The sequence below is a fragment of the Eucyclogobius newberryi genome, unplaced genomic scaffold (assembly GCF_026437365.1).
Source record: "Eucyclogobius newberryi isolate DKJ021-1_F unplaced genomic scaffold, fEucNew1.0.hap1 SCAF_8, whole genome shotgun sequence".
NCBI classification, from domain to species: Eukaryota; Metazoa; Chordata; class Actinopteri; order Gobiiformes; family Gobiidae; genus Eucyclogobius; species Eucyclogobius newberryi.
The window spans coordinates 11549122-11569842 of NW_027316500.1; the positions used below are offsets into that span (position 1 = coordinate 11549122).

Below are 20721 nucleotides of genomic sequence, written 5' to 3' on the forward strand. Positions count from 1 at the left end.
AGCAGCAGCTTAGTGTGGAATGTCCCTGACATTCTGCACAGCCAGGGCCTCTTTTTGTTTTGAACTTATATCAATTGAATATTAATTCTGTGTTAAAATTCTGCTTTGTCTTTACTTTAAGATTTAAATGTTCAAACATGGCCACAGGCTCTCTCCTTCAGTTGTCCACTGCCTCAGTGTGCTGAGTCGGGGAGGAGGTTGCAAAAAGCAAACTGCTTTTACAAAATTATAATGTTTTTCCTAATGTCTTGACCACAGAGTGGCTGCAGCATGTAAAAGGTTCAGCCCTAATGGACTGCTGGACGGCTGTATTTGAAAAAATACTTCCTCTTGATCAAAGCACATTTAAAATATATGGCCCCTGGGCCATAAGCTTGGACCATTAGGTTTCAGATTTCTCATTCGCTGCTTTTTTTCATCCTCCATTTGCCATAATGACACTCAAACAATCAGCAGCCACATTAGAATATGCAGTGTGGTATTATGCAAAATAAAAAGGTGTTAATGTGTAATATTTGAATGGTCTGATCCATAAGCATGTTGTGCTTTGCCTGACAACAGCAGCTGAAGTGCTCAGAAAACACCATGACCTATGTGCTTACAGCAGTCAACAAAGAGGATTCACAGTGAGATGCAGAGCTGAAGCCCACACGGTTCAACTCTGGAATAATAACAGCTTTGTTGTTACAGATGCTCTCGAGCTGTGATTTATATGCACAACTCCCTAAACAGGCCAGGACCGGGAGCTGCAGGACGCCTTCCTTAGTCTGGAGTTATTTACTTAGCAAGGGGCCCCCAGTGTTGTCCTGCAGCAGTGAGAGGAAAGTGGAGGATGCCATTGTCCTCTGTAGCTGTGAGGGGGCAGTGTAGTACCCCATGGTCCTCTGTAGCTGTGAGGGGGCTGTGTGGTACCCCATGGTCCTCTGTAGCTGTGAGGGGGCTGTGTGGTACACCATTGTCCTCTGTAGCTGTGAGGGGGCTGTGTGGTACACCATTGTCCTCTGTAGCTGTGAGGGGGCTGTGTGGTACACCATTGTCCTCTGTAGCTGTGAGGGGGCTGTGTGGTACACCATTGTCCTCTGTAGCTGTGAGGGGGCTGTGTGGTACCCCATGGTCCTCTGTAGCTGTGAGGGGGCTGTGTGGTACCCCATGAGCCTCTGTAGCTGTGAGGGGGCTGTGTGGTACACCATTGTCCTCTGTAGCTGTGAGGGGGCTGTGTGGTACACCATTGTCCTCTGTAGCTGTGAGGGGGCAGTGTAGTACCCCATGGTCCTCTGTAGCTGTGAGGGGGCTGTGTGGTACCCCATGAGCCTCTGTAGCTGTGAGGGGGCTGTGTGGTACACCATTGTCCTCTGTAGCTGTGAGGGGGCTGTGTGGTACACCATTGTCCTCTGTAGCTGTGAGGGGGCAGTGTAGTACCCCATGGTCCTCTGTAGCTGTGAGGGGGCTGTGTGGTACCCCATGGTCCTCTGTAGCTGTGAGGGGGCTGTGTGGTACCCCATGACCCTCTGTAGCTGTGAGGGGGCTGTGTAGTACCCCATGGTCCTCTGTAGCTGTGAGGGGGCTGTGTGGTACCCCATGGTCCTCTGTAGCTGTGAGGGGGCTGTGTGGTACCCCATGGTCCTCTGTAGCTGTGAGGGGGATTTGTGGTACCCTATGGTCCTCTGTAACTGTGAGGTGGATTTATGGTACCCAATGGTCCTCTGTAACTGTGAGGGGGCTGTGTGGTACCCATGGTCCTTTGTAACTATGAGGGGGATTTATGGTACCCAATGGTCCTCTGTAACTGTGAGGGGGCTATGTGGTACCCCATGGTCCTCTGCAGCTGTGAGGGGGCTGTGTGGTACACCATGGTCCTTTGTAACTATGAGGGGGATTTATGGTACCCCATGATCCTCTGTAGCTGTGAGGGGGCTATGTGCTACACCAGGGTCCTTTGTAGCTGTGAGGGGGCTGTGTAGTACCCCATGGTCTTCTGTAGCTGTGAGGGGGCTGTGTGGTACACCATGGTCCTCTCTAGCTGTGAGTGCGTTGTGTGCTACCCCATGGTCTTCTATAGCTGTGAGGGGGCTGAGTGGTACCCCATGAGCCTCTGTAGCTGTGAGGGGGCTGTGTGGTACCCCGTGGTCCTCTGTAGCTGTGAGGGGGCTGAGTGGTACCCCATGATCCTCTGTAGCTGTGAGGGGGTTATGTGGTACCCCATGGTCCTCTGTAGCTGTGAGGGGGCTGAGTGGTACCCCATGGTCCTCTCTAGCTGTGAGGGGGCTGAGTGGTACCCCATGAGCCTCTGTAGCTGTGAGGGGGCTGTGTGGTACCCCATGGTCCTCTGTAGCTGTGAGGGGGCTGTGTGGTACCCCATGATCCTCTGTAGCTGTGAGGGGGCTGTGTGGTACCCCATGGTCCTCTGTAGCTGTGAGTGTGTTGTGTGGTACCCCATGGTCCTCTGTAGCTGTGAGGGGGCTGAGTGGTACCCCGAGAGCCTCTGTAGCTGTGAGGGGGTTGTGTGGTACCCCATGGTCCTCTTTAGCTGTGAGTGTGTTGTGTGGTACCCCATGGTCCTCTGTAGCTGTGAGGGGGCTGAGTGGTACCCCATGGTCCTCTGTAGCTGTGAGGGGGTTGTGTGCTACCCCATGGTCCTCTATAGCTGTGAGGGGGCTGTGTGGTACCCCATGGTCCTCTGTAGCTGTGAGGGGGCTGTGTGGTACCCCATGGTCCTCTGTAGCTGTGAGGGGGCTGTGTGGTACACCATGGTCCTCTGTAGCTGTGAGGGGGCTGTGTGGTACACCATGGTCCTCTGTAGCTGTGAGGGGGCTGTGTGGTACCCCATTGTCCTCTCTAGCTGTGAGGGGGCTGTGTGGTACACCATGGTCCCCTGTAGCTGTGAGGGGGATGTGTGGTACCCCATGGTCCTCTGTAGCTGTGAGGGGGCTGTGTGGTACCCCATGGTCCTCTGTAGCTGTGAGGGGGCTGTGTGGTACCCCATTGTCCTCTGTAGCTGTGAGGGGGCTGTGTGGTACCCCATTGTCCTCTGTAGCTGTGAGGGGGCTGTGTGGTACCCCATTGTCCTCTGTAGCTGTGAGGGGGCTGTGTGGTACCCCATTGTCCTCTGTAGCTGTGAGGGGGCTGTGTGGTACCCCATGAGCCTCTGTAGCTGTGAGGGGGCTGTGTGGTACCCCATTGTCCTCTGTAGCTGTGAGGGGGCCTGTGGTTCCCCATTGTCCTCTGTAGCTGTGAGGGGGGCTGTGTGGTACCCCATTGTCCTCTGTAGCTGTGAGGGGGCTGTGTGGTACCCCATTGTCCTCTGTAGCTGTGAGGGGGGCTGTGTGGTACCCCATTGTCCTCTGTAGCTGTGAGGGGGACAGTTGCAGTGGGACAGGCCCAGTCCTCCACAGGTTGAGCCATCTTTATTGTGTCACTGTCCTGCTGGTTGAACAAATGTGCGAGCGCTGCAGGCACACAGACTTTCAGCAGCTTTATTTCATGAGCTCCGTCTCTCCGTCACACTTTGAAGTCTGTGAATTGTTGTATTAATAAGATGTGAGACTGTCAGAGAGAAAATGCAAAATTAACTTCCATATGTTTTTGATCACAATTAACACCTCCATTAATGGAATGTAAGCAGAGTTGCGAGCTATAATCACTAGTGCCAGCTTGTGTTATATTTAATCCTATGAGCTGCAGAAAAGATGCAGAGTGGAAAGGTGCTCTAGTTTTTAAGTGATGTGATAGATTGGGGAGGAGTTCCAGCAACACAATAATTTCCCTTGTGACCAATTTCAGAACACTCCCAAAGCAAAGAAAATCAGCAACAAGCCAACATGTCAGGTGCAGTGCCCATGCCAGCGCTGTGCGGACATGCTGGCTCACTCCTAATGAGCGCTCAGAGAGAGAAATAATAACCTAAACCGGGAATCATAGGTCATGACTGGATATACCGCTGGATGTCCTTATTAACACCAGGCCTCATGCAAAGTTAGCATATGTGCAAGGCAAGGTGCACTAACAACTGTCAAAACAACTTCTACATCAGTGGCCCAGCCTTGATGTTCAAAGTAAATGAAAAATGAGTTTTGCTTATATAGCTTCTCCCTCTGATGCCTACACTAGTGAACGGTATATTTTTGGTGTGTGCTCTGTCATAAAAATGCAGAAAACTGAATCATTTGTCTGCTCAAAATGTACAGCTCTGTTTTACAATGAGGAGATTTATGGAAACTGACAGGCACCACCTCGTCTGCATGTGAGTAAATGTGATATTGCTATTCTTTCTTTTACCTTTTCCTGTCATTGTCAGATTGTGGTACGGTTTATAAAGTGGTACATATAATTAGTATTGTCTTGTCTTACGCTAGCTGTTTTTTATTTTGTTTTATTTTTATCATTTTATTTGTATCTTTATTTATTTTTCCCCTCCATTCCTTATTAGGAAATGACAGGTTTTGTCTATAGGAGTTTTTGTTTATAAGAGTTCTTCTATTAAGAGTGTTTTTTAAACTTCCTGTTTCCTCTGTATCTACCTGCGTTGCAACAAAGAAATTTCCCCATGTATGGACAATAAAGGATTATCTTATCTTATCTTAAATGTTTTATCGTTTTAACTCATTTTGCAGCTCATTTTCTGTCCTTTTTAATCTTAAATTATTTAGAAATGTTAATGGTTTTAAGTTCTATATATTTTGGTTAATCAGACATCATAATAATATTATAATGTCTGATTAACCAAAATATATAGAACTTAAAACCATTAACATTTCTAAATAATTTGTGGAGTAAAACGTTGCAGAGACATGACCCTACTTGTTCACCAATCATATTAGTTGAATTTAGAATGATTTTAAATGCAATGCTGAGTACGTGGATCTTATTTGACATATGAGTCATGCTCTGCCAAGATGCTCTTCCGATTGCACTTTATTGCACATCTTCACTTTTGGCAATAACTGTCTGTTTAAACATCTTAATGGCATTTGCATCCGTGACTTGCCACAAATTCTACATGTCATCTTTTACAATGTCCTGTTAAATGCTTACATAATTTAATACACCGCAAATCAATACATAAAATTGGATTAAGCATGGACGTAGTAAAAGTGATTGTGACTGATTTTACTGTGGGTTCGTTATTGCCAAACTCTCAGAAGCGGTAAAGTTTCGGGAGCAGAGGTTTTAGTGCAGACACGTGACATTTTGGCCCAGAGCTGACGAGGCCATTGGCTCAGAACGATGTTGGCAGCGTCAACTACAGTTTAACTCCAGGGCTTCATCAGGAAAAAGTGCATCCTGAGTAAATCTGTAACGTCCATCTTAAATAGTACACATCACTTATTTTCTGCAGGTTTGTTTTCAGATGCTGTGACTTTGGGCGTTAGAAAAATACATTTTAATTTAATTTGTATAGATATTATGCTATTTATTTGTATAGCCTTATAAACCAGCTCAATGTTTTTGATCCCTGGAAAATTGTTGTAATGTATTTTGTTTTATATATTGTTTTATTTTAATTTAATTTAGAATAGTTTTAAATATTTATCTGATTTGTTTATTTTTCAGGGGCTTAGAACCAAACCAGTTTTCCATTCCACAAATGAATATTAAATTAATATATATGAATATATTAAAAATAGAAAAATGCAAACCTATTAGCTTTACAATAATATATTTAATTAATTGAAATTACAGCATTTTCTTTAATGAGGTAAGTTCTCTTTTCTTTTTCAAGCTGTAAAATCAAATCTATTAAAAAAAAAACTACTGTTGTATCTTAACTCCATTTATTCCCTCTTCATAATGGAATACATCCTTGATACTTGCTGGAGCTTTGACCAGACACCAGGTTCATTTCCTGCCTGATCCTTCTTTAAAAATGTCCTCCCTTCTCTCATCTGCTCACATGCCCCACACTGAGGGCACAGTCTAAAAACGTCCGTGCATCTCAGCTCTTCATCATGTGTGGTTTGTGTCAGAGGCAGACATTCATGTGGAAAGGTCAGAGCGCCGGTAAAAGATTTAAATCAGCCACAGAAGAAAGATTCATCTTGACAGGCTCGACCGGGAAACTGGTAAATAAGAACACAAACTCCCTTATTCTGCGCCAGAGCAAGGGCGATCAGCTCTGCATCTGGAAGCAGCGAGCGCTCGGGCTGCAGGAAATACATGCAGATTCACATTTCATACTGTATATTCAGAGCGGCTCAGGGATGAGGAGTACTGCCACCTGAAGACATTCATTTGTTCATGTATATTTTTCATTATTGTGTATGTTCAATCACACAATGTACCACTCCATAGATTCATATAATTTAATCCACTTGCATTTGTATGAGATATTGTAACTTAAATTATTTTTTTTATGGTAAAATAGTCAAAGATGCAAAATCGATTCTACATTTTTCTCTATCTAACATGTCCACAAAATGAAGTGAGAAATGTCAACCTTACTCTGTCCATTTCACTGATTTATGTGTCAAATTTGTTGGCATTCCACACATAAAATGCCTTATTTCTATTTAACATGATAAAAAACACTAGACTTTTTTTTCCTACGCACCTGCAGTGTCTCACCTTAAACTATAAGTAAAATGTGGAAAAATAAAACTTCTAGAAAATGTTATTTTGTATCTATTGTTCTAAATTGTTGGTATAAAAATGCCTACAGTTCCATCTCCATTATTACTTGTTGGTTGCGTCATTCGCCTCTTTTAAATGGACTATTATAATTGTGTTGGTTCTGTAATAAAGCCATGTTTGTTAATGCGCCTTGACACAGTCGCGGTGGTAGAACAAACTGTTGGGTTTGTTTGAGACTGTGACGTACGACTGTTGCTCAGTGACTAATATTTGTAGTATCTGGTTGCTCCACATTCATCAGTTTGTGAGCATCTTTTCTCATTTGTGATTATATTAATCCAGCCTTGGCCACGCCTTGTGATGAATGCACAAAATCAAAGCCCGTATTCAGCTGCTTTCCCGGACAAATGGGACCTTTGGAAAAAATCTGTTTCACTTTACTGTTTATTAATATACTTAAAAAGATGAATGTGAAATGGGTGTGCTTACAGCCAGGCCTATGCATCATAATATGTTTGCTCACAGAAGTGAAGAATAATGAAACTATTTTCAGCCATAAAGCCGTCCTTGAATAATATGTCTGCCGCAAAGTGCTACAAAACCAGGACTATTACAAGGTGGTTACTTTTTATAATCTTGAAATAGACAAACATAAATATATGCACATTTTGCGCTTAACCTCATGGACATATTTACAATGTTTAGTTTTATTTGCTTGAGTTATCCATCATGTACCTGGGGGAATTGCAAGAGATTTATCATAATAGTTAGTGTGTTACCTTTATTTAAATGTATTTTAAGAAACAGGTGGGAACATAAGGTGCCATGATATTCTAATCTGAATCGTCTGCAAACATTAAACATTTTGATACGTACATTTTCAGATTTAGTTTACTCTTCTGGCAGCGCTCGCTATTGAGGACAAAGTCACACTTTTGTGACAGAAAGTCGTTGTTGATGGGGGTTCATTCTGTCTTAATTCTGTCTATGTTTGTATGTTACAATGATGACTGATGTGTTTTTTCCTACCACATAGGCAAGGCAAGGCAAGTTTATTTGTAGAGCACATTTCATACACAAGGCAATTCAAAGTGCTTCACAGCAGGAAAAATGCATTCAAATCACAAAGAAATTACAGAAACAGAAATACAATAAAATTAACTAAATTAAAAATTATCAATCCAACTGATTTTCTAAACTAATAAAATCACAAACAAAAGAGAAGAGTGCAAAGAAAAAATCCTTTCAGTCATATGCGCAGCTAAACAAAACAGTTTTTAGCTTAGATTTGAACATTGTCAGAGTAGAAGCCTGTCTCACATCTTCAGGAAGACTGTTCCAGATTTTAGCTGCATAAAACTGAAACGCAGATTCCCCATGTTTTGTCCTGACTCAGGGCACCAGCAGGAGGCCGGTCCCTGAGGTCCTCAGAGTCCCACATAGCCTAAAAAAATAAGGTTTAGAATGTTTTAAGTTTGCCCTTCGGCTAAAAACTGGATCAATCTTCTCGTTTGTATATTCATCTTGTGGTTATTACGGAAGCCCGGTGCCTCAACCCTCCTGGGACTAATTGACTGTTCCCTCTGGCAACAAAATGCAAACTATGACATAATGGATCCTGCTACATATTGTTCAAATACGTGTTAAACAGAGCTCCCTAATTGTAGTGATGAGTCTAATGTCAACAACAGGGAAAGAGCAGTAGCACTAGCTCTATCTGTGTGTGTGTGTGTGTGTGCGTGTGCGTGTGCGTGTGTGCGTGCGTGTGTGCGTGCGTGCGTGCCTGTGTATGGGTGTGTGTGTGTGTGTGTGTGTGTGCGTGCGTGTGTGCGTGCGTGCGTGCCTGTGTATGGGTGTGTGTGCGTGCCTGTGTGTGTGTGTGTGCCTGTGTATGGGTGTGTGTGTGTGCCTGTGTATGGGTGTGTGTGTGTGTGTGTGTGTGTGTGTGCGTGTGTGCGTGCGTGTGTGCGTGCGTGCGTGCCTGTGTATGGGTGTGTGTGCGTGCCTGTGTGTGTGTGCCTGTGTATGGGTGTGTGTGTGTGCCTGTGTATGGGTGTGTGTGTGTGTGTGTGTGTGCGTGTGTGTGCGTGTGTGTGTGTGGGTGTATGTGCGTGTGTGCGTGTGCGTATGGACGTAAACAGTATGAATTCACACCTCTCGGGAGTTACACAAAAACAGCCGCAATAGGATTTACTGAAGCAGACGCTATGTGGGATTCTTTATGCAAAACCTTTTGTCCCAAAACAAATACCGTATTTTCCGAACTATAAGTCGCACCTTTTTGTATAGTTTTGGCCGGGATGCGACTTATACTCCAGAGTGACTTATATGTGATATTATTTGTTATTTTCACACTTGCAACCACATTTCATACTCCAGTACAACTTATATATGTTTTTTTCTTCTCTATTTTGCATTTTTTTATACTCCGGTGAATATTTTCTAGGCTATTGTATATTAAATGGTGATAGAAAACGCTGTAGCTCTGCCGCCCAGACGTTGTGCGTTATGTGTAATTGAGTGAAGCTTCCCCCATTCCAAAATGTTGCCACTCTTTTATTTGAAGATAACTAAATGATAACTAAAATGAAAGCTGTTCATGCACACTCATAATTACTATGCCCTAATATTTGTGTTCTCTTTTTGTTCTCTTTTTAGGCCTTCCCATGTATATCCACTGGCATCTATGGTGAGTTACTTTTTTGTTTAGCACTGTGCCCTTCAGAGTCTGTGTTTGAAAATATGCATGTCAGAATTCTCCAACAAAAGCCAAGGCCTAGATCCATATACAAACAATTACATATGGCAACAGCCATGTTGACTACACTTCATTTAAAACTTTGTTCGTTTAAACCTGTGTTTGCGCCTTCAGGTTTTCTGCTCAAAATGTTATCAAATAGGATTAGTTGTACTTTCAAATCAGGATTTGGAGTTATAACATTCAAACTCTGTAGTATTTGCTGCATTACAGATACATGCGCTTGCGTTTGAAAAACTACAAAGCAGACAAGCTCACAGACTTAGAATAAACCTTATTTTTGTTGCATGTAGAATATTTGCACTTTCTGTCTCTCTTTTCTGTCTGCAAAACACTGAAACATTTTGTACTCGTCACTGAGATTTGCACAGCTAAATCCACACCTCCTCCTCTCCCCATCGTTCTGCTGTTTCCAAATTGTCTCCCACATCATAAACATTGTGAAGTATTTTGAGACGCCTTTACTTGTCTCGGTACATAGGAAACTTGGGAGGTTCATATCAACTCCAAAATATATTTATTAACCATTGCTGACTTTTTACTGTACAAAGGTTTAGGTTTAAAGCATGTTGTGTATTAAAGATACACTACTTAACGTTTCTGGTGGAGGGTCTGTCACCTGCTTGTCTCCATGGAGAAGTTATTGCCTTGTCTGCAATGTTTCACAGTGTGGCATTAAAAGTGTCAATATTGAATTTATTCAATTTTAACGGTTATAACGGTTGCCTCGCCACAGATCTGATTTGTAACTGGTGGTGTCTCATGCTCGTCTCCATGGAGATAGATATGTTCAATGTCTTACTGTGGAACATTGCATGCAAAGCTGCTTCATCACCATCAGAAAGGTTAAATAGTGCACCTGTGACAAAATTATAATTAGAGTATATTACATCTGCTAGACATTTGTTATATCTCGAAGCAGCGCAATCAACTCAAATCACTAAAGCTCTTTGTGAGAAGTTGATTGTGTCTTCAAATGAGACTTTATTATGCTTTTTCAGGTACTTAGTATTGAACTATAATATAAATAGATCATAACTTTACATTTTGTTATTTGTAAAACAATATTAATCTAAAATGGCCTAGTAATAAATGAAAGAACACTATTCGTAGTGACATTTCACTGGAACAAGCAGAGAATTGTCATTTACATGTTTGTTTGTTTGTTTAACATTGCTTTATGACATTTTAGTATTGTATTTTTAACAGGAATTTTCTTAGCACTCAGACCTCAGATGCATTAAAATACAGCATTTCTCAAACTTGCATGAATGAATCAAAAAATCACTTTGAGTAAATTAATGACGAGGAAGCACAAGCTAATTTGTTGATAATGTGTCCCATTTAACCATGATCAAGGCATTTTACTGCTGCCTAAAAGTTTGTCATTTTTAAGAATTAATAACAGCATATTTTAAAACAATCTGAAACATGCCCAGACCTAGTGTTCCAGTGTTCTCAGTGTTCTCGGTGTTTCCAGTGTTTCCAGTGTTTCCAGTGTTCTCAGTGTTCTCAGTGTTTCCAGTGTTTTCAGTGTTTCCAGTGTTTCCAGTGTTTCCAGTGTTTCCAGTGTTTCCAGTGTTCTCAGTGTTCTCAGTGTTCTCAGTGTTCTCAGTGTTCTCAGTGTTCTCAGTGTTCTCAGTGTTTCCAGTGTTTTCAGTGTTTCCAGTGTTCTCAGTGTTCTCAGTGTTTCCAGTGTTTTCAGTGTTTTCAGTGTTTCAGTGTTTTCAGTGTTTCCAGTGTTTTCAGTGTTCTCAGTGTTTCCAGTGTTTCCAGTGTTTCCAGTGTTTCCAGTGTTTCCAGTGTTTCCAGTGTTTCCAGTGTTCTCAGTGTTTCCAGTCTTCTCAGTGTTTTCAGTCTTCTCAGTGTTTTCAGTCTTCTCAGTGTTTCCAGTGTTTTCAGTGTTTCCAGTGTTCTCAGTGTTTCCAGTGTTTCCAGTGTTTCCAGTGTTTCCAGTGTTTCCAGTGTTTCCAGTGTTTCCAGTGTTTCCAGTGTTTCCAGTGTTTCCAGTGTTTCCAGTGTTCTCAGTGTTTCCAGTGTTTCCAGTGTTTCCAGTGTTTCCAGTGTTCTCAGTGTTTTCAGTGTTTTCAGTGTTCCAGTGTTTCCAGTGTTTTCAGTGTTTTCAGTGTTCCAGTGTTCCAGTGTTTCCAGTGTTTCCAGTGTTTCCAGTGTTCTCAGTGTTCTCAGTGTTTTCAGTGTTCCAGTGTTCCAGTGTTCCAGTGTTTCCAGTGTTTTCAGTGTTTTCAGTGTTTTCAGTGTTCCAGTGTTCCAGTGTTTCCAGTGTTTCAGTGGCAGACACAGAGGCGCAGGGTAAAGGAGATCACTGCATTATGTACAGTGCTGACTGGGCCACCACTTATTGTTTTTGCCAGTGGGAGCTTGTCGTGGCTCTCCAGCAGCATCAAAGCGCGGGTCGACGGCGCGGAGGGGGGAATTATACCAGTCTTCAATAAATAAACAGCTTAGCGCTCCTCACAACTGCCTCTGCACAGAACAATGGAGCTGATTAGGACGGGAGATCTCCACTCAGCAGAGGGCACACAGAGGGGGGCTGTTCAAAGGAAGTACAGTGCATTAACAGTGATGGTATTCTCGGCGAGCGCGCCCCTGGAGTAGCACGGATTTGGAAGGGCCTGTTCTCCTGTCACCCTTTTTGACGTTTTCTGTACATTGGAGATAACCTTTAAGGTCAGCTGTCATCTCTGCAATGTAAACAAAGGCGTTTTAGTGTGAGAAGCACATCGTCGTGATCACTCACTTTCGGCCGATCGCTGTATAAAACTAAAGAGCACAGGCGAGATAAGCCTGTGTGTTACAGCACAGCAAATCCACCATGCGCTCATGTCAAAGCCTATTGTTTTTAATAGAAATGCATGTAAATACAAATTATTTACAATTATTAAACTTTATAATAACTACAATAAATAATTAGTAACTTAACTAAATTATTATTGCTCTTATGCTTGACCCCTTAATTAAGTAATTACTAAACACGAATCACTATTGGTTCATTATGAATGTAGTCTTTGTTCAAGTTTGATTTATGCTAATTAAAGTGTTATTATAAAGTGGTTCATACCAAATGGTCTGAAACAAAAACATTCCTTTTATCTTCTTGAGAAATATTAAATGTGTACAAAAGCAAAATATATGCCTTACTTAAATTATTTGTTCACAAAGTGTGATTTCTAAAGTTATAACTTTGCAAATAATAATTAATTATACAAAAAAAACAAAATCACAAATAAACCTTTATAAGCAGTATTCAATAAGCCACTGTAACTAATATAGTAGTTTTCACAAATTGGGAGAAATACAGCAGTGTTTTTTCTAAAAGATCAGTACCATCTTTTTTTTCAGGGTCTGATAGAGGAGGGCTTGTGTTTACTGTGTACCACATTAATTCACACTAGTAAAACACAGGAAAGTTACAGTAGACTATAGAATATAAATAAAATACATGGTCTGGTACCTTACGGCCTATGCTTGGGGAGTCCTGATGTACAGTATAATGTAAAGCAAGTCTTTTGAGTAACCTTATGTTGTGTTGTATTTATTGTTATCACACATGTCATACATCTAATAATACCTCCATGTACTTGACCCATTTCCAGCTTAAACTGTAGCACAAAACAAATCCCCTACCTGCAGCGGCGTGACAGAGAGGAATCAGGAACAAGTTATCCTCCAGCTTTGTGCTGAGAAAAACAGATTTGTCAGGGAAGCTAATGCTAATTGACATATTCTCACGCCTCCATATTTGGAAGAAAGTCCATCCGCTCTGACAGACAATGGCACAAATGGAGGTGGGGTTGGTTGGGGTGCGCAGGGGCTACCTCAGACGCTCAGAAAAGAAAAATGAGGCCTCACAGAGCAGTGACAGTCCAATCCCTCAGTCCGGCCCATTAGCCACAACAGAATCTCAACCCGGCCAGTGTGTCGGAGTTACTCCCGTAAACAAACTGGTGCCCACTGCAGTGCATGGGGTCACCCAGCATGATGGAGGTTATTAAGTGTTGCTGTTGTTTGCACATCAATCACAGTTGAGTGACCTGGGTTTAAATGGATTATACTCTCCAAAGAGGAGACAACTCCGGATGTCTCGCAGGATCAGAGCCAAGTGTCCAACTACCTGGACTTAGAGAGGTCATGTTCACGCTCCCCTCATACACATCTGTCACATGTTTCATTCTATTACATGCAGTCAGGACCTCAAGTCTCACATGAATCAGATAAAATTGGCAGTGGCAGTTGTTGAATTGCTATTTAGGCTTAATCCACCAACTCAAAACTGATCAGAACATGTTTAAGATCTTCTGGTGTACTGCGATTGTTCACTTTTCTGATGACTTTTAAGATTATAACCTTTATTTTTCCCACATTAGAGCACAAATGAAGCATGGGGAGAAGGACTTGGGGGTGATGTTGGCTTAAAAGTAACAGTATGTAACTTTCTGGAGGGGGAAAGGTAAAACCATACTTTGGAACATTCTCCATGGAGATGAATAGGCTTTATGCCATAATGTTGAATATCATAGCCAAAGGAACAATATTTCCATGTAAACAAGCAAGAGGAGGCTCCACCAGGTCAAGTACAAGTCAGGTTTGTGGACATGCAAGCCTGCTTAAGGACAAACGTTTGTATCCATTTTTAGTACAATAAAAAAACAAAAACGTTATTTTAGAATATTTTTGGTTAAAGCATTACGCACTAGGGCTTTAATTGGTGAAAGTATGAATGTGTGAGGGTGAATGTTTGAGAAGCTGAGAGATTGACAGCCACGCCCTTGACAGCTCCAGTGCAGATGAGAGAAGTAGCTTTCCAACAGCGACTCTGTGGAGTGAAGGCACAAAATACATTGAAGGAAATAAATCAGTGATTATCATTAGCACACGCAAGATTTATGGATGACAAAGTTGTGCACATAAGGACTCACTCCATCTGATCCGTCTTTTGTACACAGAGAGGTCCGTATCTTGTCTCTCCACGACCTAGCACCACAGTACATCCCGGACATGTACGTGCCATATGAACCATCTCAGACTCTGAGGACCTCAGGGACCCGCCTCTGTCTGGTGCCCGGACAATAAACTTGAGGAATGTTTCAGTTTTATGCAGCTAAAATCTGGACCAATCTTCCTGAAGACAGGTTTTACTCCGACAATGTTCAAATCCAGGCTGGAAACAGTTATGTTTGGCTGTGACTGATGGGATTTTATCTGCACTCTTCCCTTAAAAATAAATGTTATATTTATTGTTATTTATTTATTTTTATCGGTTTGTATTTTGATTTTTATACACTTTTTTACAGTATTATTGCAATATTTGTCATATATTGACTAGTTAATTAGAGAAGGAATTAGTTACAAGTCAAATTGTGCCAAAATTTAAACCTGCCCAAGTCTAAACCATCAATTTTTTTCATTTTTAAGCTCCGTACACAAATACATCTCTGTGAAATTAAGTTGCTTATCTCTACTTGCTGTATTTCATTTCTTGAACTAATGAGCCATCTAATATTGCACTTAACAATAATGTATAAATACACTGTGCAGCCTTGTTCAGCAGGTAATAGAAAACATTTTGCCAGTCAGGTGGAGATGTTTAGTGACTACCTCCCGTAGCCTTGTAATCATCAGTACAGTTTAGGACGCATCACACAAGATCGATTTAAAACCACTGCGGCTCTGAGCTCAGAACTCAAAGCAAGGACGTCGACATTAAATCTGCTGTTTATCTGACAGCTGCTGCCCACACCCGCCTATCAGAGAGAGCATCAGGACGCCTGCAATCTCCACTCAAATCTGAAACGAAAGTAGAATGACATGTGCTGTAACTTTGTTCCCATGAGTGAGCCCATTTCACCAGATGAAACCAGATGAAAGTGTCTTGTGCTTCATGTTAATATTCTAAGCTCAAGAGATCAAAAACGTTTATTCCAAGCCATAGTTACATAAATATACTTCACTGGGATGAATGCAGAAATAAGACATGTATTCCAATGGCTCTTTAAAGGCCCTCATAATACAAATAAATAACAGAAGTCAAGTTACACGCACTTCAAAACAATTGCTTTCGATTGCAATACATGGAAGGACAAAAGGTCATTAAGAATATTGCTACTGTGCACGCTGTAACTTTCATGGTGCTTCTGGATACAGGACGTCATTGGTTGGAATGTTCAGTGTGACATTAAACTTCTGTCACCGGCACACCAAGTTACAGGTTAGATCTGTGGAAAGGCGAGCCCACTCACAGTAAAAATGTATATTTATGTGCAACAAAACCCCATAATGAATTAAATACATGACATATACAGTTGAGAGAGGAAGTATACATTTGGACTCATTGCCTGATTTGGCCATAAAATCTGATCTTCATCTAAGTTACAACAATAGACACAGTCACACAGTCTGCTTGAACAAACAGCACCAAAATATAAATGTTTTAATGTTTTATTGAACATTAACAGTGCAGAATGGACTAATTTGATTTAATAACTGGTTATACATTTAATGACTCTCATTTGACAACCTCAACCAAACCATTTTTTTTTTTTTTTGTTAAATTATTGTTTAAACTGTGTATAAATTATCTCTACATTTTCAGTGGATTGTCGCTTATAGATTTAGACTTAGACATAGACAGAGAAATTCAGTTTTAGAACTTGGCACTCTTTCCTGTAAATGTTTTTTCTTTACAAACTAAAACTTTACTGAAGCATTTACCACAGGCTCTGCCCCACTATGTCATAATTAAAAAAAACATGAGAATCTGTTATCCACTTTAAGTTATAAAAAGTAAAACCATTCTGAGACGTAATTACTCCATAAAGCTATAGTAACTCTATGATGTAAAATGCAAATCAGACCCTTGCTGTTTGGAGTGTGCTCCGGCACCTTTGCCTGCTCTGTCTTTGTCACACGTGGAAGAGTGTTGACGCAGGGGTTTTAGTTCTTACTGGGAGATATGTCCGTAATCCCCCCCAGCTCCTCTGGTTTGTCTATGTTGCTATTCACCTGTCCTGCCCAGATCAAAGGTTTCAAGCTGCCAGGACGTTATTTCATTTCCCACCATACGGCATCCTTCCCCAGCTCTCCTCATCCCTGCTGAGGATTATGTGTCTATCGGGGTGCAGTTACGGCACGCTGTTAGCTCTGCAAGTTACCCTTTCCTTTTTAAAAAAATCCTGGGTTTTCCGGGGAGAGCTTAGCCCGGCTGGACGGGATATTTGGTGGCGCGCGGGAGCAGTGTGGTGTATCTGTCGGGAGCAGAAGGAGCTTAGAGGAAGTAGGACACTTGTAGCAGTAAATGGAGACATGCCTGACTTTATGTGATGGGAGAATGCGTAACGCTGCAAAACAATACAGCGATTTGCTATTGTCGAGGAGAATGTTGTCGACTTATGAAAGCCCTCTAACCCGGACGGACTGTTAATAAAGTTACAAAACATGTTTTCATAATCATAATAGGTTAAACTGTGGAATATGTGAGAACGGGAAGATGTAGATGTGGAATATGTGAACATTAATTCATAACTTTTCAAACTTTCTACCTGTATCTTTCTATTAGAGTTTGTTATCAGAATAGCATATTTTTTGTTCTGAATGTGATGTTTTTATCCATCTCCTTTTGTCAAAGCTCTTATATAATGAAATTTAACTGAGGTCTCATAGTTTATTTTCTTATGTAAGTTTGCTGTGCCTTTGAAAATCAGTTTTCATCTAATTCCAAGGGAAATTGGGCGGTCCATTTTGTATTATTTTTTTACATTGGGCTGTGAATTGCTGACACATTTGAATTAAAGTTATTAATTAATAAAAGAGATACAAAATAAACATGGTAAATCACTAATTAACTAAACAAAACTGAACTAAATCGAGCAGTAATAATTTATCTGCTATAATGGTGGAAGATATATCGGAAACTGTATCTATTGCAATTGTTGTTTTGGGAGAAATTCAAAAGTCAGTTGATTTTAAACGACCTCAAAAATTGACAGAACCATCTAGTGTAATCTCCCAAACAGGGGTATACATGGATATTTCTGCCCTTTAGTGCTTAATCTTCTCGTCCATTCATGTTTTGTGTGACTTGAGACCTTTACAGACACGTTTAGCATTTCCCTGATCAATACAGTTCCATTTTTTTTTTTTTTTTGCATTTTGAGATATGATTTTTTGTCAATACCACCCACCCCTTCTATATGTACTCCTCTATATCCTGGTATAGCATTGGCATATTGTAGAGTTAAAATAGATGTTAATTTTAGCATTTAGAACAAAACCATGTCATCACCTCATAGTAGACTGGTTCCAGTGAAGGTCATGATACAAACCTGCTCTTGCTCTCCTTCTCTCCTCCCTCTCTTCTCCCTCTCCATCCTTCTCCATCCTTCTCTCTCCTTCTCTCCTCCCTCTCCATCCTTCCGTTCTCTCTCTCTCTCTGCTCCGTCTCCTTCTGTGGCCTGTAAACTCGGTCATGGCCACAGCCCCGGCATGTCCAGTGTCTCCGGGCTGTTTGACACCCACGCAGTCCTCGGGGTGCCGCTGCGTCCTCCACCCCGGGTCAGCTCACCTCTCCTCTGGGCTCTGATGGGGGTGACGAGCCCTTACCCTTCCTCCCCTCCTGCACTCTTTTCCAGATCGACACACAGCACTGGTGCCCTCCACAGACCCTTAGCTGTGGAGAACCTAATGGGTTTCTCCCTATGCCCAGTCCTCCTTTTTCATATATTTAGCCTCTATTACTGGTCCAGTCACAGTATTGGCCCATTTACAAGTGACAATTGGAGTTAGATATTACTAGCACATTACAATAATTTATACTTTTTATTTAACAAGTGGATTATTATGATTTTTTTAATTATTATTATTCGTATTGTCTAGTTAATTTTTTTTAATTAGGCTACCCCAAATAAATTGTCTGTTTGCTGTAACCCGAGTCAACATTTTTCAAGTGGCTCGGACGGTAGGCAAATTCTTATTTTTTTTACTTTGAAGGCAAAAAAAAAGATCCAAATTCTGCCATTTTTGAGTCAGAGTGACCACCAGGGGTCAGGCTTCAACAGTCAATGACGGAAAACGTCTCTATCAACCCGATCAGGAGACTAAATCTCACGATTTTAAGACATTTCAATCGACCTTTTGTACGCCGCTATACTTTATTTTGGGAGCGAAGGCGAGCGGGGGGAACATGCGGGGGACACGGGCGCCGCCATGTTTGTTGTGATGACGCTGCTGGGCTGTGATGACGCTACTGAGCGTGTGTCAATCCCAGAATGCATTGCGTAAAACACCCTGACAGAGCCTGGAATGTTCTATGGACACTAGAGTGGCGCCGATGGAGGCGTACCAACTTGTGAAAGGCTATTTATCGTTATTGACTCGCGGTATGTTTCATTACAGACGCATGTGGGGGACTGACTATGAAGACGCACATGCGTTGCGCAGCGCGTGATCTTTGCTAAAAGGATGAAAGATGGATAACAAGCGTGATAAATATATTCGACACGGTGGTTTAGGGAAGTCCGGTCGGTGAGTCGGCCAAATAATTGAAAAATAAAAGAATTTGACTTTTTTTCAACAAAATGCTGATAAAAAAAATTCAGTCGGCTAGTTTCACACCAGGTCGGCCGGGTTACGGCAAACAGACATATTATTTTGCTCAGCCTTATTACTATATATTTTATTTATGTATTTATGATAGATTAAAATATAAAACATAGAACAGTGAACACAAATTACAGAAGGAGACCAAAGAGAAGGGAATAAATAAAAATGGAATTAAGAAAGCAAGAAGACATCCAAATATAAAAGAAAAATCAAGGCAGCGATTGTGGAAATGAGCGGCTTAAAACACTTAACTTTGTACATCAGGCTTTGTAGAGATGAAGCAGAAATTGTTTGCGATGAATTGAATTGAGATGCAAACAGCTTAGAGGAAGTTTTTAGAAGTTTGTCTTTTGTCTTGTACCTGTAACTTTTCCTGGTGGCTCCCCCTGAGAGAAAAAATAAATCACTCTTCACAAAGCAATAACGTCTCCATGAGTGGGTACCATTAAATTAAATCCTCCAAATTATAAAAACATTTCCTGAACCATGAAAAGCAGTTACTCTTTTACAACTAAAAAGAGGACATTTACAATTTGACAGTATTTGGTGAAGAAGAGCTTTCACAATAAAAAAAAAAAAAGGCTGACATTTTGTCTGCTTCTTTGGTTCATGTTTCACACCCGTATGTTTACAGTTGGCGACTTCAACACATGCTGCGAATGTTCAAATACCAAATACACAGCCGCAGGCGCGAGGAGGCAGACAGCTCTGGGGATCCAGACAGGAACCTGACCAACTACAGCTACCAATAACAATACATCCGTTCAACTCAGGCAGAGATGATATACCAACAGATTTTCAACAGATTTTCATGTTTTAAAATTCAAGCAATAGGAACAAATATGTGGACATGTCCCAAGGAAATAAACACATTAAAATATAAAGCTAAAAATAACCGGGAGGTGTTCACAGTTGGCGCACACTCGGGGAAAACAGAAGTGGTGTGGTCGGCAGTGTGCGCCTGCAGCCTGCCCATATATCTGCAAACAAAGAATGGAAATGCATCATGGCACAGACATGTTGTTGACTTTGCCTTGTGTTGCCAGGTGATGCTGTTATTCAGCCACTAAGAACACCTTACCTACGCATTTTGTTGTAAAGTTAACTTTCAATTCAGGATATGAAAGATTTTTTGTGCCTTCAAAAGGAGGTTCTTTTCCGTTTCTCGTTTAGTATGTTCTTCTTGAGCTTATTTTTCTCATCATAAGTATTAGTTTTATTATTGAAATAGTGTGGGATGTTGGTTGGCCTCTAAACAATGCAAGTTCATGAATGAATAAATAAATGGTATAAAACACTAGTGGAGCACAGGAAACTCAAAACTAGAGGAATAGGGAAATGCGAATTTTGTCATTTATCTTACAAAAACACTAAAAACCCACTATTTCTTGTGGATGTGTTTAGATTCACAATATATTTCATTATGCAATGCCCTTTACATGTATTATTATAAAGTGTTTTCACTTTCAACAAGAAAATTCCTGTAACGAATTAGTGTTAACTTAATGTTTTTCACATCAATAAAACATTTGCACAGCTTTACATCATTATTGTTATTACTTTTGGGCTTGAACTCCAAAGATGTCCCCTGTAGTTCAGTCTGAAATCCTTAAAAGTCACCCAGGGTCGCGCACAAGTGTTCTTAAAGGTGTTTTGCATTAGCTTAAGAGAGGCCTGGGACGGTGTCTGCTGGTTGCATCAGAGATGAGAAGAGGCCTCACTTTTTCTTCTTATTAACAAAGGTCCTACATACCCGAGATCATAGGAATAAAAAATGGGAT

General features: G+C 41.2%; 1 protein-coding gene across 1 annotated transcript in view; it reads left to right on the forward strand.

The window, feature by feature from the left end:
* The window catches only part of macrod2 (mono-ADP ribosylhydrolase 2), a 583152-nt gene that overhangs the window by 423639 nt on the left and 138792 nt on the right, over positions 1-20721 (forward strand). Inside the window, exon 7 of the mRNA XM_072436382.1 lies at positions 9226-9256. Coding sequence (XP_072292483.1) covers positions 9226-9256 — 31 coding nt within the window. The remainder of the gene's footprint in view (positions 1-9225; positions 9257-20721) is intronic.